The sequence below is a fragment of the Lycium barbarum genome, chromosome 1, assembly GCF_019175385.1.
Source record: "Lycium barbarum isolate Lr01 chromosome 1, ASM1917538v2, whole genome shotgun sequence".
Classification (NCBI taxonomy): domain Eukaryota; kingdom Viridiplantae; phylum Streptophyta; class Magnoliopsida; order Solanales; family Solanaceae; genus Lycium; species Lycium barbarum.
Window position 1 is genome coordinate 163,147,913 of NC_083337.1, and position 27,184 is coordinate 163,175,096.

A 27,184-nucleotide genomic window follows, 5' to 3' on the forward strand; every position below is an offset into this window, starting at 1 on the left:
CTGGTGGAAATGAATTTTAATATATAGATCATATTGAGCTATAGAAGAAAAAAAAATGAGATATGGTAGAGATGACGATAACGACGATAGTTAAATATAAGAATGAGGGTGCAACAGAGAAAGGTCCATGAATGAGTTTTGAAGACGATAGCAAGATGGTGTACTTTATTTTTTTGATTTTTTATTTATTTGAAGTGTTCTTTTAAATAAAAATCATCATTTTTATGTCTCTTTATTTGCATGTAGATCATGCAATTTATTTTGTTCAGTTCAATTATCTAGAGTAACAATGAACTCATTAATAATTAGAGACATGTAAAACCGCATCATGAACAAGCTTAATATGTGAAATGTAATTATTTATGCAGTTGTAAAGCATAATTATTGAATCGAACTTATAAAGTGTGAATTATTCAACTCAATTTATAAAACCAAAACACACTTCCATTATTATTGAACTCAACCACACGCTTCCATTATCATCAACTTCTAATAAATACATTTGGACGTGGTTTGACGCCAAGAAAGAATTGCCAAGAATATCAAGAACGGATGTGATTTTACCTTGGTACCCTTCTCCAAACAGGTGGAGCAAAGAATAATCATGCGACCCAATCAGTGCCTCATTCTTCTCGTTATCCAGCTCCAGTCAGTAATGGCCAATACATCTTTTCCACATTCATAATGAAATTTGAATACTAAAAAGACCAAGATCTGCACCGATGACCGCTCCATCCAGACTCACTCTCAACGTTTTGTAGCGACCGTCACACTCTCCTACTCATCGGGTCCTTTGGTGTTTACATCCCCAGTGCTTGTGGTGGGAGTTGTGGAGTGTATCTCTCTCTTCTGAAAGTCAACATGCCCTTTTATTTTCTCCGAAAAACTTTTAGTTTTCCAAAATAAGTTGGTTTAATGATGAAATCCCCTTTACGAGACTCTTACCATGTTCAACTCTATTTAATTAATTTTCCTTTTTAATGGCTAATTAAATGAATCCTTGAATAGTTAAGCTGCCATACAAAGGGTAATCAACATTATTGAACTTGCGTCTTTCACTTTTTTAACAAAAGATAATGCAGTTTGAGATGTTGTCTCAATTGAACTATCTAAATCAATTGATCGAAAGTCCACTGTCAAACTAGACTCATGTGCGTATCACTGCATCTTTCCCACGAATGGTTTTTTTTCCCAATAAATTTCTACTATAATGATTTATGACGGTGCTGATGGAAATGAAATTTAATAATATAGATAATATTAAGTTAGAGAAGTCAAAATGAGATATGGTGGAGAAGGCGATAACGACGATAGTGAAATATAAGAATGAGGCTGCAACAGAGAAAGGTCCGTGAATGAGTTTTGAAGACGATAGCAAGATGTTGTATTTTTTGTTTGTTTGTTTGTTTTTTCAATTATTTGAAGTGTTATTTTAAATGAAAATTGTCATTTTTATGTTTCTTTATTTGCGTGTAGAACTCAGCCACACATTTCCATTATCATTAACTTCTAATTAATACATTTGGACGTGGTTTGACGCTAAGAAAGAATTGTCAAGAATATCAAGAATGGAAGTGATATTACCTCGGTACCCTTCGCCAGAAAGGTAGAGCAAAGAATAATCATGCGACCCAGAGTCAATCAGTGCCTCATTCTTCTCGTTATCCAGCTCCAGTCAGAAATGGCTAATACATCTTTTCCACATTCATAAGGGAATTTGAATACCAAAAAGACCAAGATCTGCACTGACGCTCGGTCCGTCTAGACTCACGCTCAATGTTTTGTAGCGACTGTCACGCTCTCCTACTCATCGGGGTCTTTTGGTGTTTACATCCCCACGACGTGTGGTGCGAGTTAGGGAGTGTATCTCACTCTTCTGAAAGTCAACATTCACTTTTATTTTCTCCAAATACCTTTTAGTTTTCAAAAAAAAAAAAAAAAAACAGATTAATGATGCAATCCTCTATACCAGACTCTTACTATGTTCAACTTTATTTAATTAATTTTCTTTTTCAATGGCTAATTAGATGAATCCTTGAATAGTTAAGCGGCCATACAAAAGGTAATCAACATTATTGAACTTGTGTCTCACTTGTTTTTTATAAAAGATAATGCAGTTTGAGATGTTCTCTCAATTGAACTATCTAAATCGATTGATCGAGAGTCCACTGTCAGACTAGACTCATGTATGTATTACTGTATGTTTCCCATGAAAGTCTATTTTTTAAAAATCCTTGTATAATGATTTATGATAGTGCTGATGGAAATGAAATTTATTAATATTTAGTTAGAGAAGAAAAAAATGAGATATGGTAGAGAAGGCGATAATGACGATAGTGAAATATAAGAATGAGGCTGCAATAGGGAAAGGTCACCGAACTTGCACTCCATGTACTCCGTCTTAGTACTGGTTAACGTGAAACCTTTTGATTCTGAGGTTGTTCTCCAAACTTCCAGCCCAAGGGTGGAGCTACAGTGCAATAGGGGGGTTCGGACGAACCCAATTGCTTTTGCGTAAATCTTGTATTAGTACTAGAAGATCTAGTGAATATATATCAGTATAGTACAAGCAAACCCACTAACAAAAGTAGCGGATGGTTCAGTGGTGCCTAATTGGCTAGCAAAGCCTTCTTTTCCTTGAGACGTGGGTTCGAAACTCAGCTCCTGGTTTTTTTGTCCTCCATCTTCCAACAAAAGTTTTGCCTTTGGTTATAAATTGTCTAGTTCTCTGGGTATACGTAATCATCTCATTTTAATTTAAAAAGTAGCTCATTTTACAAGTAAAAAAATAGCTAATTAATCAGGCTCATACTGAAAAAATCGAAGGGTGTTCGGTACACACATTAGAATAACCGAAAATCGAAGAATCGAACGCCCACCCTTACTTATTAGTTAGTTTGACGGTTATTATACATTAGCTTGAGCCTGTTGTCCCGACTAAAAATTCCGAACCCACAAATCTCAAATCCTAATTCCGCCTTTGTTCCAACCTTTCGTTAACTTCACTACGCGTCTCGTCAATCAAAACTATACCATCTGCAAATAACATACACCACGACACCTTCTCCTGAATATGTCGTGTAAATTTATGAATATGCAATTACCGAATGCAGGTTATAAAACACAATTATGGATGCAATTTATAAAACATTGGATGCGATTATAAAACAGTTATTTTATTGAATTTATAATTGCACGAAATCTTGGGGGCTGGAACCACATTCCGTGCAACTACGGGTGTTTATTTAGCCATCTATCCATCATCAAGTTAATTAAACGTGAACTCGGTACTAAAAATGACCAAAATACCCTCCCGGTACAATTTCTTTTTCTTTGCCAGTTTCCATTTTCCCTCTTACTTTCTCTCTTCTCTAAGCTGATCCCTCAATTTCACTTCCCATTTTGTTCCCAAAATATCTTCAAAGTTAACTCAAATTTCTTAATCCATGACTGTTATTACTCCAGCATCTAACGATGTAAGTCTAATTATCGATAAATGAACACAGTATACATTACGTACAAATTGGATTGACTTACAATTGTTCTAAGTCTTTCTTCGATTTTACTATTTTAGGGTTTTGTACTGTGACAAATTACGGTTTAGTTTTTATAATTTGTTTTTTTTTTTTTTTTCGTGTGTGGAGTAGAAAGAAGACGAGGAGATGGTGGTTCCACGTACTGATTTGCCTGTTGAAGGTCCTCAGCCAATGGAAGGTATCTATTAAGCATTAATTATTTCTAGGGTTCTTTTATTTTTATTTTTCGTATTAATGTAGGATAAATGAAATAAGTAATGTGCAGAAGAAAATGAAGCAATGTGTTTGTGTTTTACTATTTTAAGAATGGTTGACTTGAATGTTTAGCCTTGTTTAAAAAGGGATACTCATTAAACATAATGATTTTTAGGGTTCTTTTATTTTTATTTATCGTGTTAATGTAGGATAAATGAAATAAGTAATGTGAGGAAGAAAATGAAGCAATGTGTTTGTGTTTTACTATTTTAAGAATGGTTGACTTGAATGTTTAGGGTTGTTTAAAAGGGGATACTAATTCATGCCACGTTGGCGATCTTGAATTGTTCGTCACACAGGAGTAGACAAGTAGTTAAAGAATTAAAGAAACAAAACAAATGAACATTAATTTGTCTCCTTTTGTTTACTAAATGTTGTGTGTGTGAAGTATTCCAAAATTAGGGTACTGATATGTAACTGATAATGTTAGATCATAATTTCACATTTTAGATTTGCTTGTTGTCCAATGAAATGTCGGGAAGTGAATAATCATTGAGAATTCAGTACGATTTCTAGGGTTCTTTTATTTTTATCTTTCGTGTTAATATAGGATAAATGAATAAGCAATGCGAAGAAGAAAATGAAGCAATGTGTTTGTATTCTAGTATTTCAACATTGGGGACTAGGGGATCAGTAGAGCATTCCCCATGTTTATACCATTGATGGGTTGTTTAAGGGGATACTCATTAATGATACATTGGCAATCTTGAATTCTTGGTCACACAGGAGTAGACAAGAAGTTAATGAACTAAAACTCGTCTCCTTTTGTTTATTAAATGGTGTGTGTGAACCATGCTAAATTAGGGCACATGGATGTGTAATTTTTTTAAATATAAGTTTGAGGTATAGGAATCCATGTTATGGAAAGTTGACTGATAATGTTAAATCATGCTGTCACATAAGAGATTTGCTTGTTGCTTAATGAAATGTCGGGAAGTGAATTTTGTCTTGAATAACTTATTCTCGAGTTTATATGGTTTGCAATCACAAGAGATTCATTTACTTAACCTTTTGGAGTTCTAATATAATGTTTATACAGTTGTCGGATTGTTCAAAGGGGAATACTCATTCATGCCACATTGGTGATCTTGAATGCTTGGTCACACAGGAGTAGACAAGTAGTTAAAGAACTAAAGGATCAGAAAGAAAATAAAGGAACATAACTTGTCTCCTTCTGTTTACTAAATAGTTGTGACCTATGCTAAACTAGGGCACTGATATGTAATTTTTAAAAATATAAGTTTGAGGTATAGCAATCCATGTTATGGCAAGTTGGCGATCTTGAATGCTTGGTCAACCATTATACTAATAATCCAAAGGGTTCGAGGTATAGGAATCCATGTTATGGCAAGTTGACTGATAATGTTAGATCATACTTTCACATTTTAGATCTGCTTGTTGTCCAATGCAATGTCGGGAAGTGAATAATCATCTTGAATAACTTATTATTGAGTTTATATGGTTTGCAATCACAAGAGATTCATTTACTTAACCCTTTGGATTATTAGTATAATGGTTGAGTAGAGCCATTTTTGTATGTTTTCTGGAGGAGCTTTAACTTTATGGATATCTAAAGAGTGACTGTTATGGATGATGTTGTTGGAGATATGGGAATGAGAAAGAATTATATAGTGCAGCTTGACCACAGGGCTTATGCCATGCAGCTTCATTTCAAGCTGCTAGAATTTTCAAATTAAACCAAATCTTAGTTGATTGTACATTGGCTTATTCGATATGTATGCTATGTTATTTACAACTGACTTTTGAGGTTTGGATCTGATGGTTTCTCCATGTTGATTTGTTAGCACAAGCAGAAACCGGAAATGATGGGGAAAATCAGCAACAAGAGGATCCCCAAACATCAAGGTTTACGTGGAAGATAGAGAACTTCTCTAGGTTGAATGTGAAGAAGCTCTACTCCGATGTTTTTGCTGTTGGAGGCTATAAATGGTATCATAATATTCTTCCATATTCTTTGCGTACAAGTAAAGCTATTCCCGTAGGTTCAATGATGCCTTTTTTCCCCCCCTACTGTTTGACAGGCGGATTTTGATTTTCCCCAAGGGCAACAATGTTGATTACTTGTCTATGTATCTGGATGTTGCTGATTCAGCTACTTTACCTTATGGGTGGAGTAGATATGCCCAGTTCAGCTTGTCAGTAGTTAATCAAATTGAGAGCAATTACTCAATCAGAAAAGGTACTTTGCTTAATATTTCAATGTTCATATACAATTCCTCTTCTCCAGTTGATAGACCAAAATTTTCTTTTATGATTTTTTGAATTTATTTTCTGCTGTGCCTGTGCTACTGATGGTTTTTCCTGTTAATAACCTGACTGTTAGATAACTATATTAAGTCATAGAGAACAGTTCTTACCAGAGTGTATCTTAAGATGTAATTTGGGCACTTTGCCCTTTCCCCTATCCCTGCTCGCCCTCTTCGTCCTGCTTCTCTCTTTTCCCCATACTTCTCCCTTCTATCATACACATCCCTTTTTGTGTTTTCACTGATTTCCTTTCCCTCCCACCCTCCTATCCCTTTTCCCATTATTACTTGCTCCCCTTGGCTCTTGTTCTATATCAATTAGCAACTCTATTCCTTCCCCTGGAATGAAACATACAAGCGTTCCCCGAAATTTAGAAGTCTATTTCCCTCCAACTTAGTGATTTTCTACTTCCTTCAACTATAGATAATGGTTGAACATTGCTTTTTGGATCAAGGTAATGGTTGAATTTTCCTAAACCTTAGTATTTGAATGCCTACCTTCCAGTCGGAACCCTCCTTTATCCCCTATCTCTCCCTTGTGTTTCCTCCGACAGGAGGTTTGCTTTCAGATCAGACGTCTTAAGGCGGTTGTCCCAACTAAGAGTAAGTTGTCGAAAGTCCTCGATGAACTCCAAGTAGCCCGTTCTCCTTCTCATTATAATCAGCTGCCTTCCCATTACCTTGTTCTGATTCTGTGCTCTCATTGTGACACCAATGCTGGTTAGACTCCTTTGGCCATGATTACTTCCCTATCAGGATCGTGTATTTTACTAATAATGATCACATGACAAAAGAACAGTAACTAGGAGTTCTGGCAGTTACCAATGTGTAATGTTAATACTTCAGGCTGTTTTAGCTAAGCCCATAAAAGAACGAACTAAGAATAATTGCATTTGCTGCTCTATAGGTCTCTATAAAAGTTCTTCTTCTTATGCTTTGCAGAGACACAACACCAATTCAATGCTAGGGAAAGTGATTGGGGTTTCACATCCTTTATGCCACTTGCTGAGCTATACGATCAAAAAAGAGGTTATCTTGTTGATGGTGTGTGCGTCATTGAAGCTGAGGTTGCGGTTCGAAAAATCATTGATTATTTGTCGTATGACTCAAAAAAGGAAACTGGTTTTGTTGGACTCAAGAATCAAGGAGCTACCTGTTATATGAACTCTCTGCTCCAGACTCTCTACCATATTCCTTACTTCAGGAAGGTTAGCTACTGCGTTCCTTTCTTTTATGTGGCCAATAAAAGGACTCATTGTGATGCATTAAGATTTTACCGGGTGCGCAGGCTGTATACCACATGCCTACAACTGAGAATGATATGCCGTCTGCAAGCATCCCCCTGGCCTTGCAAAGTTTATTCTATAAGCTCCAATACAGTGACAACAGTGTTGCAACAAAGGAGTTGACAAAGTCATTTGGGTGGGACACATATGATTCCTTCTTGCAGCATGATGTGCAAGAACTCAATAGAGTTCTATGTGAAAAGCTTGAGGAAAAGATGAAGGTAAATCAGACTTCTAAGCACATATCAAGTTATTCTTTTGTGCTTTGGTAACTGATTGATAACTGCTCTTCTGCTGATGTTAGGGAACCGTTGTGGAGGGAACCATACAACATTTATTTGAAGGGCACAATATGAACTATATTGAGTGTATCAATGTGGACTACAAATCTACGAGAAAGGAGTCATTTTATGGTACCTTCAGTTGATCAGAAAAGCTCCTGCTGTTATCTTTCTTAGCCATTTTATCCTGGTACCTTATGGTGCTCTATGCATTTGTGTGTGGCAGATCTTCAGCTTGATGTCAAAGGCTGTTCTGATATTTATGCTTCTTTTGATAAATATGTCGAAGTTGAACGTCTTGATGGTGATAACAAGTATCAAGCAGAGCAACATGGTTTGCAGGTAAGATTGGAACATGAGTTATTGAGTTTTGTATTTTGCTATGATCTTTGAGCAAGTTGATGAAGAGTTTCAGAGAAGTTAAGCTGCAATTGTCTGTTGCCTACCTTGTCTCTCATTTCTTTTCAGCTTCTCTGCATGTTTCTACTGTTGAGGGTTTTTGTCTCTCTTTTGCGAATCAACCTTATCTCATGCTGAGGATTTTGGTCGTTTCAGGATGCTAAGAAGGGTTCGTTGTTTATTGATTTTCCCCCCGTCCTGCAGCTTCAGTTAAAGCGCTTTGAATATGATTTTATGCGAGACATTATGACAAAGGTCTGTGCTCTTTTAGTCTAGCAAGTGCCAGTCAACATTCCATGATTTTAAATCTTTAAGACTGTCACGCGTTCTTACAGTTTCATGAAGACTGTCAATCGTTCTTCTGCTCTTGGATGTCTGCTGCTTCTCCTCTATATATTACTTATATAAAAGCTCATCTTGAATTTGTTTGGTATGCCTTATGAAAAAATTTGTTTGGTATGGTTTGATTGATTCAATTATTTATTGGTGATGCAATGTAGATTAATGACCGATATGAGTTCCCTTTGCAACTTGATCTGGACAGAGAGAATGGTAAATACTTGTCACCTCAGGCTGATAAAAGTGTCAGAAACCTCTACACACTTCACAGGTATCATATGCTTTGAAGTCTTAATTATGATGAAGCCTACCTAAGATAGTCAACTGGAATAGTATTATTTCTCTGTACTTAAGGCTGTGAAATTCACATCAAAGATTTTTGCTCATCTGTTCATCTTTTTTTTTTTTTTTGTGGATAATGTAACTCATCTGTACATATTTCAACCTCCTTCTTGGCAGTGTATTAGTCCATAGTGGTGGTGTGCATGGTGGACACTATTATGCTTTCATACGGCCTACTCTTTCAAACCAGTGGTAAACATTTAATGCATGAGTTTGTCTCTTTATACATGAGTTGTTTTAGTAATTCTATATTCATGAAGCATTTTTATTGTCCTTTGGATAGTAAATTGCTTTTGCTTTGAAATTGGAGTAGTTATTGACATTGTACAAAATTGTGTTTATTGGAATTCTCTTATCAAAAGGCCATCCCTCATACTTCTTCAGGTTTCTCCATTGTTTTCATCAGACATCAGACAGAACCATTATTGGTCTCATTCTGTGATACCATTTTCTGTTGTATTGAGTATTGCATGAATTTTCTCCTTGTCTCTCCAGTGGCTTGTGAACTTGGGAAATTACCTGAAGCATCCTAAGCTTTAGGCTGAGGTATGAGTTTTCCCAACATGTTGGGCATCCCTATTGCTGAAGGTGAACTGACACTTCCCCTATTTATCATAATGGTGAGAGACCATTAAACTAGTTATTTTTCAAAAGAGAAATAACTACATATTTCATGGGGCTTGGGTGTCAGATCTGAACATGTAAATCATCCTTACCCACTTCAAAAAGGCTATAACTTTCTTCACCGTATAGAGGAGTAAGAGTTTCACCCTTAGTCTGACAAACGTCCGACCCATAATTGGACCTGCTAAAACTTTTGGGGGGTTTGGGGGGGGGGGGGGGATGTACATTTTGTAAGGAGTCCACGTTATTGTCTGTATTACAGATCAAATGAAGTTGTTTGTATTTAGTTAGAATGGAATACTTCAACATCTGTTTCTTTGTATATATGTTGGTTGCCTTTTGTGTTCACACTGCCTATGTGTATCTCCATCTTTGTATCTATTTTAATCTCTATGGTTGTATTTAGCACTAGGCACTGGCACCATCTATCTTCTATCTTTTGCTGTAATCACCTTGCTGCTGTTTCACCTTTTTTTTTTTTTTTTTTTGAAAAAGGTAATAATAACTCAACTTTACTATTTTGCCTGATCAATATGCTGAAATATTAGGATGAGATACTTATCTGATCTTGTTGGCAGTATGAAATGGATATTATCTGATAGCTCTTCTGGCCTTATTACTGGTGAATTAAACTTCTCCTTCTATTAGTTTATATTACCTTTAAATTTAAATGGATTCAAGGAGAGTATTTTCCAGTTGCGGTACATTGAAATGTCCCTTGTTATGTGTATCCTGCATATGTCATGATCATCGAGACTTATTGTTGCTTACCGAATGGGTCAGAGTCATGATGGGGAGTTGTTTTTTTTTTTTTTTTTTTTCTGATGAAGTAAGTAATTTCATTGCTGGCATCAAGTGGATGAATAGTAGTTACAGAAGTAGAGTAGCAAAAGGAACTTATCATCTCCAATACATGTCTAGTTAAGAGCTAAGGAGTTGATAAAGTTCATAAAGGTAACAGGGGAATCTATTGGGGACAAGTAAACCCAACTATACAAAAACATAAGACATTTAGCTTTTAAAGATTTGAAGGAAGTTGATATTCCATCAAAGCATCTCCTATTCCTTTCATCCCAGATGCTCCAAAAAATAGCAGCAGGTATCATCTTCCAGATTCTCTTGATGGTGCTATCAACTTTCCAGCAACTCCAGCTTTCAAAAACATCCCTGATACGATGTGGCATGATCCAATTGAGTCCAAACAGGGTAATAAACATATTCCATAACTCTGTTGCCACTGGACAGTGTATGAAAAGGTGGTTGTGTGATTCTGCTACCTTCAAACACATATAGCACCTATTTTCCAGATGAAAATTCCTTCTGGCTAGGTTATCCTGGGTCAAGCATGCTTCATGTAGTGCTGTCCAGCTGAAACAACTAATTTTAGGAGGTAATTTGACTTTCCAAATAAGCTTCCAAGGCCAATGAGCTGTGATTGCATTCTGAGGGCCAAGAAGTTTATATGTAACCTTAACTGAAAATTCCCCCTTCCTCCTATTCCCCCATTTTAGTTGGTCTGGCACCAGGTTGTTGATTGTGGCATTATGAAGTGCTGCTAAAAGGTTGATCAGTTCTTCCATCTGCCAGTCTTGAATGTTCCTTCTTAGGTTGAGGTTCCATGTGTTTCCATCTCTGTGTTGGTGAATTGTAGCATCTGGTTCATTGGCTATCTGAAAAATGTTGGGGTATGCAACCTTAAGAGGGGTGTTGCCCAACCACTTCTCTCCAAAAACTGATGTGATGGCCATTCCCCACTACCAGGTGTTTGTGCTTAGAGAACAGATCCCATTGTTTGCTTATGCTCTTCCAGCAACCAACCCCATAAGGTTCATTTGAGACTTTTGAACACCAGTGGTTCAAGGCTCCATGTTTGGCAATAATGACATCCTTCCATAGGCACTGGTCCTCCCGTGTGTATCTCCATGGCCACTTCATTAGTAAGCATTTGTTGTATAGTGCAAGGTCTTTGATGCCCAGGCCTCCCACATCCTTTGGCAGCAAGACCTTATTCCGCTTGACCAAATGAAATTTGTGAGTGGTGCTGTTCCCTTCCCATAGAAAGTTCCTTCTAATTTTGTCCAGCTGTTCCAACGCCTTACTGGTGATGGGATGGAGTGACATACTTTAGGTTGGTATGCTATCAAGCACACTGTTGATTAGTGTTAGTCTGCCACCCATTGAAAGGTATTGCATCTGCCAAGAAGCAAGCCTCTTCTCAAACTTCTCTATTACGCCACTCCAAATGCCTTCTGCCTTGAATTTAGCCCCCAGTGGTAAACCCAGGTATGTGGTAGGAAAAGTTCCAGTACTACAACCCAATATGCTTGCCAGTTCTTCAATGTTCAGCACCTCATTAACAGGGTAGATTACACTTTTGAGCATGTTAATGTGAAGCCCTGAGACTGCTTCAAAGATGAGCAATGTGAGATTTAGATACCGGACTTGTTCTTTGTCAGCCTCACAAAAAATCAAAGTGTCATATGCATAAAGTAGATGTGAAATTTTAACTGTTCTGTTCCTTCCTATATCAAAACCTCTTAGCCAATGCAATTCCTTAGCTCTCTCCAGCATTCTGCTTTATCCACCATTCTGCTTAGCCCTTCCATAGCTAGAATGAACAGAAAAGGTGATAAGGGATCACCTTGTCTTAGACCTCTGTGTGGGGAGAAGAAACCTACTGGACTCCTATTGATTAAGACTGAATACTTCACAGTAGAGATGTTGAATTGAATCCATTTTATCCACCTATCACCAAACCCCATCTGCCTGAGTATAGCTATGAGGTAAGACCAATTCAATTGATCAAAAGCTTTCTCCACATCTAATTTGCATAATAGTCCAGCTTTCCCTTGTTTCAATTGCCACTCAAGCACCTCATTTGCTATGAGTGAGGCATCTGTGATCTGCCTTCCTTTTATGAAAGCATTCTGTTGGTTTGGGACTAGTTTTCCCATCACTCTTTTCAGTCTCTCTGCAAGAACCTTTGCTATGATTTTGTATGTGCTCCCAATCAAACGAATTGGCCTATAGTCCTTGAGCTCCATTGCCCCTTTCTTCTTGGGAATAAGTGCTATGAATGGGGAGTTGTTAGGCGATAAATCTACTTCAACCTCCAGTTGTGTCCTCCTTTCATCTTTTAGTCTATAATTGGACGATGAATATTTCGTTGCATCATATTTAATTATCTGATACTTCAATTACCTGACCATTTTTCATTTGTCTGCTTTATTATTTCGTGCTTTGGTTCACTCTGCAAGTCTATGAGTCTTTTTCCTAGGCAAGTAACGCGAATGTTTCCAGGTATAAATTTGATGATGAAAGAGTGACCAAGGAAGATGCAAAAAGGGTATTAGAAGAGCAGTATGGTGGTGAAGAGGAGGTAATCTTTGACTTCTTGTTACTCATTGGTGATTGGTCTTAATTTTTCTCAGGATATCAGATTTGTTGAGTTCCTATTTAATGTTCCTTCTGATCTGATAACAGTTGCCACAGACAAATCCTGGATTCAACAATACACCCTTTAAATTTACGAAGTACTCAAATGCTTACATGCTGGTCTATATACGAGAAAGTGACAAAGAGAAAATAATGTGTACTGTTGATCAAAAGGACATAGCTGAACACCTGAGGGTAATATGCAGCAGCAGCATGAGATGTCTGTTTATCATTGCACCCATTTCGCATGGTTATCTGACTATACTTATGGACATCTTCTAGGCAAGGTTGAAAAGAGAACACGAGGATAAAGAGCAGAAGAAGAAGGAAAAAGCAGAGGCACACCTTTACACAATTATAAAGGTCTTTTATTAATCTACCATCATTCAGAATGATTTAGGACAAACTCCTGTTGCTCGTGTAACCTTTTAATTATTACATGACGTGACTAGGTTGCTCGTGATGAAGACCTGCGGAAGCTGATTGGAAAGGATATATATTTTGATTTGGTGGATCATGAGAAAGTTAAGAGCTTTCGCATTCAAAGCCAGACACCTTTTAGTGTTTTCAAGGTAACAGGCTATCTTTTAATCTCAAAATGCTACTAGTCTGAGGGTTTATTGGCTTGTCTATGTGCTGTAAGCTCTGGTTAACGCAAAGATAAGTTCATTAAGACTCAATGAGATACAGATTATTACTGTTACCTTAAATTGGTAGTATTTCATGTGAAGTAGATGAAGATGCTTAGATGCATACTTCTTTAAAATAAGGTGTCTCCATTAACGTATCTGGGTTTTAACAACTTTTGACCTTGTGCATAAGACTCTTAGATGCATCGAGTAAAATCCAGCTAATAATTTGATGTCCATTCACTGCTACTGTATGCATTACTTCCCTTGCTGTACAAAGCTGTTGCTCAACCAGACAATCTTGGTAATATTGTCCGTTTTGATCCTTAATATAACTTTGCTGTATAAAGCTGTCGCTCAACCAGACAATCTTGGTAATATTGTTCCTTTTTAATCCTTAATATAACCATTAAAAGCTTCTTCTTAAAACCAAATCGAGAATCCTGTCCAACAATCAGATTTGCACAATGGTCTAACAAGGAATTCCGGGTTATGTATGAAATTCTACTATTTTGTTTGTTGGATCAGAAAATATTTGGTTCATGCTAGGATTTCTCATGAAAAATATCTATCATTATCTAATATCTATCATATTGAGAATAACAATTATATTGATTTATTAAATTTACGGTAAGCCTAATGTTGGATCTTATCACTACGAGGTACTTTACGTTCTCATGGGCTGATTTACTTTGTTTAGTTTATAGTGCTCTCAATTAGATTAATTGAATATATCTACTAAATTTCAATTATTTTTTATATTGTCAGTTCTTTAAAGCCAGTTCTTAATATCCTAGCTATGTCCAGTTCTTAATATCCTAGTTATGTTCTATGTTAAATGGACCTCTCATTTTTCCTACGTGTACCCTTACAACAACAACTACACAGTCCCAAACAAGTTGAGGTCAGCTATATGAATCCTCGCTGACTATGTTTATTCATTTAAGTTCAACTCATGCCATATCAAACCCAAAAAATAAAGTGAAAAATAAGTTTACCTTGTAAAATAAAAGTGAAAATAAGTTAAATATATATAAGTAATCATATAATAATAATAAGAATGATAATAAAATAGTTAGAAGTTCTCTGTATTTCTATGATAAGGTCAAAATATTTCCTAGAAAAACAATAGGATCAAAATCAACGTGCTAACAAGACTAAAACCTCTTCTCAACTTGTAGATATCACCTATTTGAATTTTTTTCTTCCATTGTGCCCTATCTTTAGCTAAGCCTGCATTGATTCCATGAAATTGTGTAGGTCTTTCAGGACAACTTCCTTCCATGTAATTTTAGGTCTACCTCGTCCCCTTGTAACACCTTCTCTGACTATAGCTTCACATGTGCATCTGTAAGTTGACGCAGGATATAACCAAACCATCTCAAGCAACCTTCTCTCATTTTATCCTCAATGCATGCTACTGACCTGGCAAATGTGATTATTTTAATCTTATCTAATCTTATATTACCGCACATCCATCTCAGCATCTTCATCGCTGCAACAGTTATCTTGTGCATATGTGGGACTTTAGCGGCCCAACCCTCACTAACATATAACATTGCCGGTTTTATAACTGTTCTGTAGAAGTTACCTTTCACTGTCGTATGCATCCTTCTATCAGAACACACTGGTAGCACTTTCCATTTCTATACTCCAGTTTTGATGCCTAGGATAATGCTTATTGAACAGATATTACATGTGTATTGATACTTTGGATGTATCCTTTAGAATGGCTAAAAAGTTGAACATACCCATTTCTGATTCATTCCCAAATTCGATACTTAAAAATATAACATATATAGAGAACTTGTACTTTTTAGTTTTATTTCATTTTATTTGATAATATGTTAGTCTGGGATGAGTTTGAATGGAGAAATATGTTTGGTCGGGATTCATATAGCCCGCCCCATTTGGGGCAGAGGTTTTGTTTTTGTTGTTGTTGTTGTAGTATATTATGAGTCCATGTTACTTAAGCCATATTGGGGCCTTGTTTGGTGATATTTGCCCTGTTTCCCTGATAACCTTCAGGTTGCGTCGTGTGTCTGTATCAATGCAAGAAAAACTATGAAAATTGTGGTGTTCAGATTTATTTTTGCAGCATTAAATTTTAGTTAAAGCCTGACAGTAACATTAACCTTTCTTGATGCATTAGCTACAATGTCTTGACATACTTTTTATTATGTTGACTAATTATATAGCTGTATGCAGGAGGAGATCACAAAAGAGTTTGGTGTACCAGTGCAATTTCAACGTTATTGGCTCTGGGCAAAGCGTCAGAATCATACGTATCGTCCTAATCAGCTATTGACACAGCTTGAAGAAGCTCAAACTGTAAATATATTTCTCTTCTTAGAATTCATTTAGACAGTTGGGATTAGCGGTTTTCTGCAAGGGGTGCTATAGTATAAAGAGGATGTCCAAGTACATGAAGCTCCCGCATGTAGGGGTTTTCAGAAAATTAGATGTGTATCCTCATCCAAAAAAGTTCATGCTCTGAAAATCATTTGCTTGCTCGATCATTTGACAAGTTTTAACTGAATGTAGGTTGGACAATTGAGGGAAGTATCCAATAAGGTTCAAAATGCAGAGCTAAAATTGTTTCTGGAAGTAGAGTTGGGACCGGTAAATCTTCATTACGAGTGTGCTGTACTGGTGATTATTTTAAGATCTTCTCTTTATTACCAGTATTCATATAATTTATGCATAATGTTTAGGAACTAACGCCCCTCTCTCCACCGCAAAAGACCAAAGATGATATCCTGCTTTTTTTCAAGCTTTATGATCCTGAGAGAGAAGAACTGCGGTATCAGAAATTATCTTCTTCATTTTTTGGTTTTACATGGCAGTTGTTTTTGGCGATCTATGATGTCTTTCCTGTACACAGGTATGTTGGAAGACTCCTTGTGAAGGGAACCAGTAAGCCAACTGAAATCTTAAGCAAACTAAACGAAATGGCTGGCTATGCCCCTGATCAAGAGATTGAGCTTTATGAGGTTTGCTTCTAGAACATCTTTAGATATTCTCTACACTCCTTGATCACACTTTACCAATTGGGAAGCAAGGAATTTGTGAGGTGCGTTAGGGTGCAAATCACTGGCTATTCCAAAACTTGCTGTTGACTACAATTAAAGTGCTTCTGCTTTTCTAGTTTGTTTCTGTTCAACCTCCTTATGTTGGCTGTATGTTAAAAATGTTTGGATCCATTGCCTTCACTCCTTGGGTCCAGTTTCATGTGCTCGGGCTCAAGACTATGAAATTATGTTACGCTGTCTGCTCTGATCAAATAGATTTTATTTTAGCTTTTGTTTGGGTAATAAATGTTTTGATCTAGCGGGAAAACTCCGAAGTGGCATGCAAATTGTAGACACGCACCAAAATATGGTTTTCTGCAAATGGCACCCAGTTATTAAACTAACTCTAAAACTTTGTGGTGAACCCAAAAGTCTACGAGGGACAAGAGACTAGCCCTCGTTTGAATAAAAGTATATTTTACCCCTTCAAAGCTTCCCGGGTTGGTGCTTTCTTGTCTTGATTATATTTTTGCTCCTTTCTCTTTCTCTCTTGTATTGGTGAGTACGTGACAAATTTAGATGTACCACTATTTTCATGAGTTTTTATTTTACTTTAAATTGTTTTTGGGGAGTTCTTATGATTGAATTCAACGATTCTAGACGGTTGGGACTACAATTAAACTTTCGCAGTTTTTGAGAAAATGAAGCATTCCTGTATAGCTAGAAGCATTTTAAAAATTAATAATGATGTATGGGAAGTTGAAATATTTAAGTGGCAGTTTTGCGCTGTCATTCTGTAATATCGTATGAAAAAGTATAAGGAATTTGAATTATGACAATTGTAGTAAAACCCCCATTATCGTGTTTCTGTGTCCAGGAAATAAAGTTCGAACCAAGTGTCATGTGTGAAAACATTGACGAGAAATCCGCTTTTCGATCGAGCCAGGTATGCCCAGACCACACCATTATGTGTATAGTCACGCCAATATACACTTCTTTTGAATGATTCTTTGTCCTTTTTTGTGTAGCTTGAGGATGGTGATATAGTATGCTTTCAAAAATCTCTAACGGCTGAAAGTCGTCAGCAATTCCGTTATCCTGATGTTCCTTCATTCCTGGAGTATGTTCACAATCGCCAGGTATTTCATGTGGAAATTTTTAAATAACAAGTTGGAGTCAGATTTATTGGCTAATCTATTCATTTGATTTTTCTTCTTTTTAGTTAATTTCATAAGATGGTGAGTGAGGATTCATATAGCCGACCCAACTTGCTCTGGACTGAGGCATAGCTGTATTTGTTGTAGCTAATTTCATAAGATTGATGATACCATTGTGGATTGTTTCTCAAATTACTTGCATATACTGAACACTTTTACTGAGGGAAAACTAGCTGAAATCCAAATCCTGATTTGTGTTGCCTTACATACTGGGTTGTTGATAAATGCCTTGGACACTTGCATACACTTAAGGCGGTCTTCAATCTAGGGAAACTTGCTGACTTCCTCCATACAATTGGCATTGAGATTTTCATCTGAATACAGTGTTCAACTCATAGTAGCTGAGAATCTTTAAAATTGTGATAAGATGACAAATTATTTTAGTTGTTCTTTGTTAGAAGCTTTCTGCTGACTCATTGTCTGGAACTTTACAGATTTCAGAATGGAATATTAGAACTGAAACCCTTAAGAGTTTGGTCTTTGTAACTTTGATTTTGGTTACCTAAATTTGGAAAAGAATGTGAAGATAAAGAAATGAAACCCCACCTAAAGCAAAAGAAAATATCTAGTATCTACTTAGTGATTTTAATTTCAAAGCTATAAGCAGTAAGGTAAGATCTGCTTATACACATGGAACTTGTGCGTTGTGAGATCGTTTGCTATAAATCAACTTGTTTCCCAACAGTGATTTGTTCTATTATGGTCCTGCTCCATTTCAAGAAATCATGACGCATTGAAGTATGTCTGTGACTTTAACTGTTCTTTTGGCAATCATCAGATTTCTGATACTACTATGTTTCGCAGGTTGTTCACTTCCGATCTTTAGATAAACCCAAGGAGGAGGATTTCTGTTTAGAGCTGTATGTTGAAATACTTCAGATATGCTGTTAATGTCATTTTACTTCTCTTTTCCCCTTTTATTGTTTTAGTTATGTTTCTTTATGCCATTGACCACTATTTCAAACATTTTCCTGTAAATGCTAGGTCTAGGATCAGTACATATGATGAAGTGGTGGGAAGAGTAGCTAGACAACGCAACTTGGATGATCCCTCCAAAATTAGGCTCACATCCCACAACTGCTACTCTCAGCAACCTAAACCTCAGCCAATAAAATACCGGGGGGTAGACACCCTTGCAGATATGCTGGTGCACTACAATCAGGTGAGTGCTAAAATTCATTGGCTAATGCTGAGCATGAGTTCCGGAAAGTCTTATTATCTCTAACTAATCTTGCACAGACTTCTGATATTTTGTACTATGAAGTACTGGACATTCCCTTGCCAGAACTGCAAGGTTTAAAAACCCTAAGAGTAGCTTTTCATCATGCTACCAAAGATGAAGTGAGTATGCAAAACTGATTCTTATTGTTTTCTTCCTTTTTTCTTTTTCATTTTTATAAAGATATTAATTTTCAATTCTGGCTTTCTTTACTCTTTAGGTGGTCATTCACACGATGAGACTGCCAAAACAAAGTACTGTGGGTGATGTAATTAACGATCTAAAGGGAAAGGTAATGAATGGGCCTGGTAGCGTTATTGGTTACAACTTGTCTTCTTGAAAGCTAAGTTCAATAAATTTTCTTCTAATTACTGAACAGCCCGATCCTTTCGCTACATTTATTTGGTTTCCTAGCGGGTTTTTTATGCCATGGTTCAAGGGTGGGGAAGGGAAATATGTGTGAGCTCGTTGGTTTGTTTTTGTTTTGAATACTTTTCCTCTCTCCTGATGCTTAGTACAACTTGTAGGGAAGTAAAGCTATTTAACTTCTACATTCTTATGAATATCCGATGGGTGAAAAAGGGCAATGTGGAGGGTCACAAGCCCTTGGCTTTAGCTTCTTCTCCATTCTTCCTAATGAAACAAGGGACACTTACCTTTCCTCTTTATGCGCCTTCCTCGTATCATTCCTCTTTCATCCCCGGCTGAGCATAGCATAAGATTTCTGCTTTGTTGAAGTTTCTCTAACATTAGTTTTACTTGATTGCTACTCTGCTGTATCGTGAAACAGGTTGAGTTGTCGCATCCAGATGCAGAGCTAAGATTGCTAGAGGTATTCTACCATAAGATTTACAAGGTATTACTTTCTATTCATATTGTTTATTGCCTCAAAGTCAACCTTCTAATCTTTGTTCCCTGATTTATTGTTTCTGGCAAAGATCCAAGTAATAGTAAGGCAGTATCCTAAGAGGAGCAGTTAAAGCTTGCTTCATCTGCATAGTTTATTGGTTCCTTAAATGGTTGTTTCTATTCATTTCCTTCTGGAGAGAAGGCTGTCTTTCTTTGCATTATCTTTCCTCTTTTTCCTAATGATTACTTTTGTACAGATATTCCCGACTACAGAGAAGATAGAAAACATAAATGACCAGTACTGGACGCTAAGGGCCGAAGAGGTTCTGCTTCTCTTTCTCCCTTTCACTGAACTCATTTTTCTCTTTTGAGGGGTCTAAATGATATAAGCAAGAGGAGAGTAGTTAAGATGCTTATGTACAACTTGAAGACAGACTTTCATTCTTTTTCATATCATGGTAGCTTTACAAAAATTAAGCTTCGATACAGTGAGTGATATAAAATGTGCACACAAGCACTAGATTGGAAGGAGTTCTCCCATTGCAATTCTTAGTGATGAAAGAAGTAATTCAAGAGCTAGAAAGATGACCACAATTGTCAGCTTACAGAATATCTAGGTCAAAGTCAATCATTCTGCATCATCAATCATAAGTCAATGCTGAAGGTTTACCTTGATGAATCCTGAACAATGGATATTTGCATTTTTTCCATCTTAATTAGACCTCTAACATCAGGTGGCAAGGAATTTAACTGAAAGAACACTTTTATGATGGCTAATTTATGGTAAAATTTTCCGGGCATCAGCCACTTTATTATCCTCTCTAAAACATGAAGTAGTTGGAAGTTGTCTTGAGGAAGAAGCCGATTCACCTCTTTCAAGTGCCATTGGGATGCTTATGAGAAGAATTGTGATGCTACCGACACGGTCAGTATAATTATGAATGGTCTAAAATCATGAGAAAAATGGCCAGAACAAATGGTGCCATTGGGATGATTATTAAAAAGAGTTGCGGTGGTAGTTGCATGTCAACATAATTATGAGCTGTGTCTGAAAGTGGCAATAATTGTAAATTTGAAAAGAAAGAAAGAGTTTGGCTTGATAGGTGACATACGGTTTCTTGTTAGAAGATGGAAGGTACGTAAGACTCTACCAAGACCTGGAGACTATGGTACCATTTGAAAAGAAAAGAAATGAAAATCATCTCTTGCAATTGGTTGATTATAACTTCATACACGGTGCTCCTTATTTAGGAATTTGAGTTAAATGACTTGGATAAATTTTGATACAATCATGAAGAATATTCTTCTCATATTCTTAGTTATTTTCTTGAGTAATCTAACCGTTAAGAATATTCTACGAAATGCTCTTAGTGATTTTAATTGTCTCCACTTTCCCATATTCATCCAGTTGAGCATCAATCTATTCAATAACACAGCTTATTGAGACTCCATGAATGTACAGTTGAAAGGCTGGTTACTTTTCCTTCCATTAAAAAGAAATCTATATAAAAGCATTGGTCATGAAATTTTATGCTCTCTGAGATTTTTCTTCTATTGAGATTCGATGGAATGCACGGTTGAAACGCTGGTTGGTTCTTCTTCCATTAAAAGGAAATCTCTATAAAACCATTGATCAAGAAGAATTTTATGTTCTCTGAGATTTTTCAAGAGGAGACAGATTTGGGAACTGAGAGTACTTTAACATATTCCTCTGTTTTCTTGTTTTGGTGTTTTATTCTTTCGAATTATAGGAGTGCTTTTTTTCTTGTTAGGATATACTAGTATAAGAGGATTGATAAACTGATGGTTAAATCATTAATCTTAAGGTGATGTAGATTTTATCAAAAGTAAAGTGGTATTAGCTGATCTTTGTTTGATGTTTTCGATATAAGTATTCACTGACATGAAAATTGCCTTGTGTCTTTCCATTTGAACCCTATGATAGGCATTGAACTGTTACATCAGAATTCATGGCATGAAAGTTATTCAGGAGTAACATGGCAATAACTTTCCCCAACCTGAAATTCAGCATTAGATACGACACTGTGACATTTGAAGTTGTTTTATAGTGCAGTTCATCATTGTGGATCCTTTTTTTCTTGCAGATACCTGAAGAAGAGAAAAATCTTGGCACGCATGATCGTTTGATTCATGTATACCACTTTAATAAGGAGGCAGCACAAAACCAAATGGTAAGGTTCTTCTGAACCCGTGCCCCCACCCTCAGATAGGTGCTCCCTTTCACCCTAGGGGAGGGAGGAGGAAAGAAAGAAGAGATGGAAGAGAGTTTAAGTTAGGAGACAAACTTTTCTGCAGTTACTTGAAATTCTGAAATTTGTCTTATCATTATATTCTTGTCTCTAACAGCAAATTCAAAATTTTGGGGAACCATTTCTCTTGGTTATCCACAAGAGTGAGACATTAGCTGAAGTTAAGGTGCGTATACAAAAGAAATTGCAGGTCCCAGAGGAAGACTTTGCTAAGGTAATTTGCAACTTGAGGTTTCCATTTCCATGAATGAGGGGTTTCAAATAGTACAAGAATTCATTTCTCATTTAGATCCTATATGAGGTAGTTACTTCTTTTGTTTACAATTTTCCAGTGGAAATTTGCATTTCTTTCGCTTGGTCGCCCTGAGTACCTTGAGGACTCGGACATCTTGTCCAGTCGTTTCCAGGTATTAAAATGACCCCTCAAATCTGAAAAAGAAAATGTTAGATTGTTATACATCTTCTTGTTCCTCTGCAGCGAAGGGACTCCTGTGGTGCTTGGGAGCAGTATCTTGGATTGGAGCATGCTGACGGTGCTCCTAAAAGGACTCACGCAGCACATCAGGTAATTTATGTATCCGGTTCTTACACGTGGGCATTACAATTCAGTGCTTACCCTAAGATTGATACCAAGAAGAGGCTTGGACTCGTGACATAGTTTGACTTGACTAGGCTACTGTTGCTACTAAAATTTCTTATTGTACTCGTTGTAGCGGTTTATTGACTAGATGGGAGGAAAGGAACATATAGTCACTTTGCCTTGAGGATGTTATATGTACTTTGAGCCCAATTGCTTTAAGCCGCTGTTGCACTTAACTTTGATATATTTACTATACAAGGGACCTTACTGTTAGTAGTGGCATTGTGTAACAGAAAGTGATCTGTAGAGTGGAGCATTTATTTATTTTTCTGAATGCTGATAAAGCGCTGCCATTCATTCAAGATGAGCAAAATGGTATTTACTTAAATTTAGTCGATTTACGACAGAGCACCAGCTTTAAAAAATGTTCACCTGGAGAGTGGAACCCAGTTATACTATTAATGTCCCTGCGACGAGTTAAAATGATCAGATTGCCAGTGTGGACTTCGTGTATTTGTATAGAAGTTTTTCTCGTGAATTGCCATTTAGTTGGAATGGAAAGAATATTACAGTGTCATCCACTGACTAATGATTCTTTTCTTTTGGTTGCTGAGAGGGTTTCCCACTTGAGCTAGTTTAAAATGCAATTAGCGTTCATTGTGGATGAGAATTTTAACTTTACATATAACTTTTTCCTTTGATGTTGCAGAATCGCCACTCTTATGAGAAGCCTGTGAAAATATACAACTAGTGACACAGCAGAAATGAAGATTAAATTCCACTAATAATGATTGCACTTCTCGCCAAGGCCAAGCATATGAAGTCAGTAGCAGCAGTGCCAGTCGTTTGCTAAATACATGTTGAGTCTGTACAGGTTTTATTCTTGTTCCAGGAGCATCTGTTTCTTATATGGATGTGAAGTGTGGTTCAGATGCAGCATCCATATGCCATGACTTAATCTCATCTGCGAACTTCTGTTCATGCAACTGTAAGTCACACGAATGTGCAAAATTTTGAACAATCGAATGTATAAATCGTATATAGTGTTTTGATTCATTTCTGGCTTTATCTGATCTCCTCGGTGTGCATCTGGGATAAGAGTACAAGCTAAAGCTATCAATTGTACTTCTAGTAGAGATTTTGAAGACATTGCCTTCCAACATTGTAACGAGTAAGAAAGTTTGAAAATTCTTGAAACTGTAATAATCTGAGCATTGGAGAGTGAAATGCTGGTTATTTCATGCGATATGTGAGTCTGTGACGCAACTGCAATTGTAATGAGTGAAGCAGAAAGGCCATCGTTGAGCAAACATGCAAATTTTATGTGAAACTGTTTGTATGCGCACATAGTTTAGGATATTAATTTGACAGATGCATTATATAGATATTAGTGGAAGAAAATATTACAGGCAAAAAAAAAATAAAAAATGGCACCAGTGTAAATGATCCAAATTGTACTAAATGGAGTAGTCTAAATTTGATTTGAAATTGATTAGCAAGTCCGGTGAACTTGAGCTAAGAGATTGAGTTGTCTTTTTCCCAATGTTTGAATTATTTGAGCCCTTACATAGCTGTTTAATTTCGCTCTCTATGTAAACAAGATTGATGTGATTAATGCATTCTGATACCAATACTTAATTTTCGGTTTACATAAGTAAATATTATATTAAAAAGTACTTTCGAGCGACAATTTTTCAAAATATAACTTCTGGGCTTTTGTATGTAATGGCCAGTGAATTGTTGATAAAGAGCAAGCAGTCAAAAGGTTTAATGATTTGTTGGGTTTACGGATGTAATGACCGGTGAATTGTTTACAAAACAAAAATTGGATGGAATAAGATTTGCGCGCACGAATGTAAAGTTAAAACATTATATTATTGAAAAAATAAATGTAGGAAGTTTGCCGTCTAAAATGATTATAAAAAGTATTTAACTTCTAATATATAAAATAATAGTAACATCGTAAAAATGACACTAGAAGAGATTTGTGCAGTAAGTGGACCAGAGACGCCGGCCTAGTGTGGCAATAGGCCGTTTAAGAAGTTTCATATTGTTAGGGTGCATTCGTTGTTCAGTGAACTTGAATCCCTTCATGTATCTAGCAAAAGTCTGGAAGAATTTAATTAACTAATAATAGCCAGCAAGTCAAAGTCAAAAACTTTGAAATTTGCCAAATATATTGCTGGACCTTTTGCATGAAAGTCGGCCAAATGTTAGCTAATTGGATCTCTTGATATCCTCACAAATTTTGCACTTTGGTAACATTTCAACATCATGAAATTACGGAAAGGTCTTTGTGCCACACTGATTTTGGCCACGATGGTCCAAATGAGGGTAGTTCAATAAATTCACATGGTTATCTAGATTAAATTTGATAATTTATGCTTAGTCTATGCCATTTTTATCCTTTCCTCCCAAAGTTCATTTAATTCAAAATTTGCATGAAATCCTCTCTCATCAATTCAAATTTTGAGGTTTTTCCCAAAAAGATTATGATGGTCTTTTTATAGGTTTGGCCAAATTTGGGCCAAATTGAAATATGAAATTCCTACTAATTATTACTACTTTAAAGACATATATGTAAAGAATCTGTTATAATTAAAATATTTTAAATGCTCTAAGAAAATTGTCTCGAATTAAATAATCGAGGGGCGCATTGGATGAGATTCAATTTCCTGAATTTTATGTCGTCAAGTGGGACTCTTAAAATGCTCATACTTTAAGGTGGAAAAACCAATCCTTCTCAATAGCAATATCCGTCCAACAAAGGGCAAAAACTTAAACGCACTCAATGTTGCACTAAACTATATTCATTTACCACGGTCAAGTGATAAATTAATGTGAGCATATTGTATGTTAATTAACTATATTGCTAATGACAACAGTATATGGGAAAGATGCATATGACATCATTGATGTAAATATCTAGCGCGAGTAAGTATTTTTCTAAGCAAAGTTTTCTAGCTTTTCTAGGCGAACTTGACGCACTTCGACTATTCTATTAGGTACCTGCTATCTCTCACCAACACATGTACCAGATAATGTATGTGAAGACACATCTTACGTCTTCATTTGGTGTCAACATCTTGTGCAAGTAAGTGTTTCCCGAGCTAAGTTTTTTAGCCTTTTTATTAGTAGTCGGTCAGTTTGCGCGCACTTCGACATTAATCCTAATGTTTTTTGGCCTTTGGTGGATTTGAAACTGAAACCTCGTTGTTCTCCTCTCATCAAGACATCAACCACTAGACTACACTCTTGAACGTGCAAAACTTTCTAGCTTATTCGACAAGTTTTTGGAGGACATAACTTATAAAGAGATTCTAGATTGCTTTAATCGCACTCAACTGCAAATTGTTTTACTTCTAAGTACTTAATAATAATGTCAATACATAAAATTATAAGGAATTACAATCAATAATCTGTCGCAAATCTTGATAACAACATGTATAATGTGATCAACCAGCAGTATTTGAGCTCAAAGACTAAGGAATCTTTTACACAACATGATCATGTAATTTGTCTTCCAAAAATAAAATCCCAAATTTTAAGCACTCCTATTCATCATAACTTTGAACTCATCAAAGCTAAGAACTCCATCACCATCAAGATCAAATCTTTGAATCATAGCTTTGCAATTATCAATAGATGTAGACTCACCAAGTCTACTCAACAGCCTATTCAAGCTCTTAGGTGTAATTTGCCCAGTCCCTTCCATTTCATACATCTCAAAAGCACCTCTTAACTCATTCTCTTTATTCTTTTCTCCTTCCATTAATTTACTAAAATCCTCAAACCCTAACAACCCGTCCCCATCGGAATCCGATAGCCTCACCGCCATCTCCGCCTCCTCCACCGTCAGATCACCGCCTACCACCTTCACGCAACGCCTTAGCTCCGCTGGTGACACTTTTCCGTCTCCGTCCTCGTCAAAGTACGTAAATACCCTCTCCAATTGATCACTATTTTCACTACTTCTACTACTACTAGTAGTAATTATACTCACGGAAAGAGTATTATTACTAGTAGTAGTATCGTTGATTATGATCGGCTTTTTCGACGAAAATTTATTCCTTAATCTTGAGAAAACGGACTTGTTTTCCGTACTAGAAATAGTCTCCATGCACATACTATATGGTAAAAAAAAAACGGCTTTTTTCTCTTCACTAGTTTGTAATATGAGAATTAGAGAACATGATTTTTTTTTTAGAACAATAAAATTGTTCTTGGATGGGCCTTATATAGGAAGAGTAATATATAGTTTAGGGTTTGTGAAACCACTGGGAAATTAGTAGTTAAATGGCGGTTAGAAAGTCGGCATTCCGTGGGATTTGCGCGTATACGGAAGCTTCGTGCTGGGTTGCAGAAATGAATATGTGGCTTTTTGTTTAACTTTTCTTTTTTAGGGTTCTTAAAAGTCAAAAGTAAACCCCAATTGGGGGTCAAGATATTTGTTAATGATAATGATATGTTAGTTTTTATAACACACACTTTCTTTTTTAGTCCGTCAAAAAAAGAATGATACATTTCTTTATTTGAAAACAATTTAACTTTAAACTTTACCAGCTTAACGAGATGATTTATAACTACATAAATATTTTTGGCTTGTTTTAGACCACAAGATTTAAAAGTCTTCTTTTATTTATTA

At 36.3% G+C, this 27,184-nt stretch overlaps 2 protein-coding genes across 3 annotated transcripts; one reads left to right on the forward strand and one right to left on the reverse strand.

Annotated features, from left to right (window-relative positions):
• Window positions 1-3,253: 3,253 nt before the first annotated feature.
• On the forward strand, window positions 3,254-23,785 carry LOC132603747 (ubiquitin C-terminal hydrolase 13-like). 2 transcript variants are annotated; one of them, XM_060316957.1, is made up of 32 exons: window positions 3,254-3,476; window positions 3,648-3,714; window positions 5,606-5,741; window positions 5,834-5,991; window positions 7,001-7,266; window positions 7,347-7,565; window positions 7,649-7,757; window positions 7,852-7,967; window positions 8,181-8,279; window positions 8,525-8,634; window positions 8,823-8,897; window positions 12,630-12,708; window positions 12,813-12,959; window positions 13,047-13,127; window positions 13,217-13,336; window positions 15,602-15,724; window positions 15,938-16,015; window positions 16,108-16,196; window positions 16,278-16,386; window positions 17,282-17,350; window positions 17,433-17,543; window positions 18,426-18,481; window positions 18,606-18,783; window positions 18,861-18,962; window positions 19,061-19,132; window positions 19,631-19,696; window positions 19,947-20,012; window positions 21,795-21,881; window positions 22,057-22,173; window positions 22,292-22,366; window positions 22,438-22,524; window positions 23,249-23,785. In XM_060316957.1, the coding sequence occupies exons 1-32, from the start codon at window positions 3,447-3,449 to the stop codon at window positions 23,288-23,290; spliced, it is 3,339 nt and encodes a 1,112-aa protein (XP_060172940.1). In that variant the 5' UTR covers window positions 3,254-3,446; the 3' UTR covers window positions 23,291-23,785. The 2 variants fall into 2 exon arrangements, with proteins under 2 accessions (XP_060172940.1, XP_060172932.1); XM_060316949.1 differs by having other exon boundaries at window positions 3,256-3,476; window positions 5,597-5,741.
• Window positions 23,786-25,864: 2,079 nt separating this feature from the next.
• On the reverse strand, window positions 25,865-26,769 carry LOC132603760 (putative calcium-binding protein CML19). Its single transcript, XM_060316971.1, has one exon. The coding sequence runs from the start codon at window positions 26,663-26,665 to the stop codon at window positions 26,084-26,086; it is 582 nt and encodes a 193-aa protein (XP_060172954.1). The 5' UTR covers window positions 26,666-26,769; the 3' UTR covers window positions 25,865-26,083.
• Window positions 26,770-27,184: the final 415 nt, after the last annotated feature.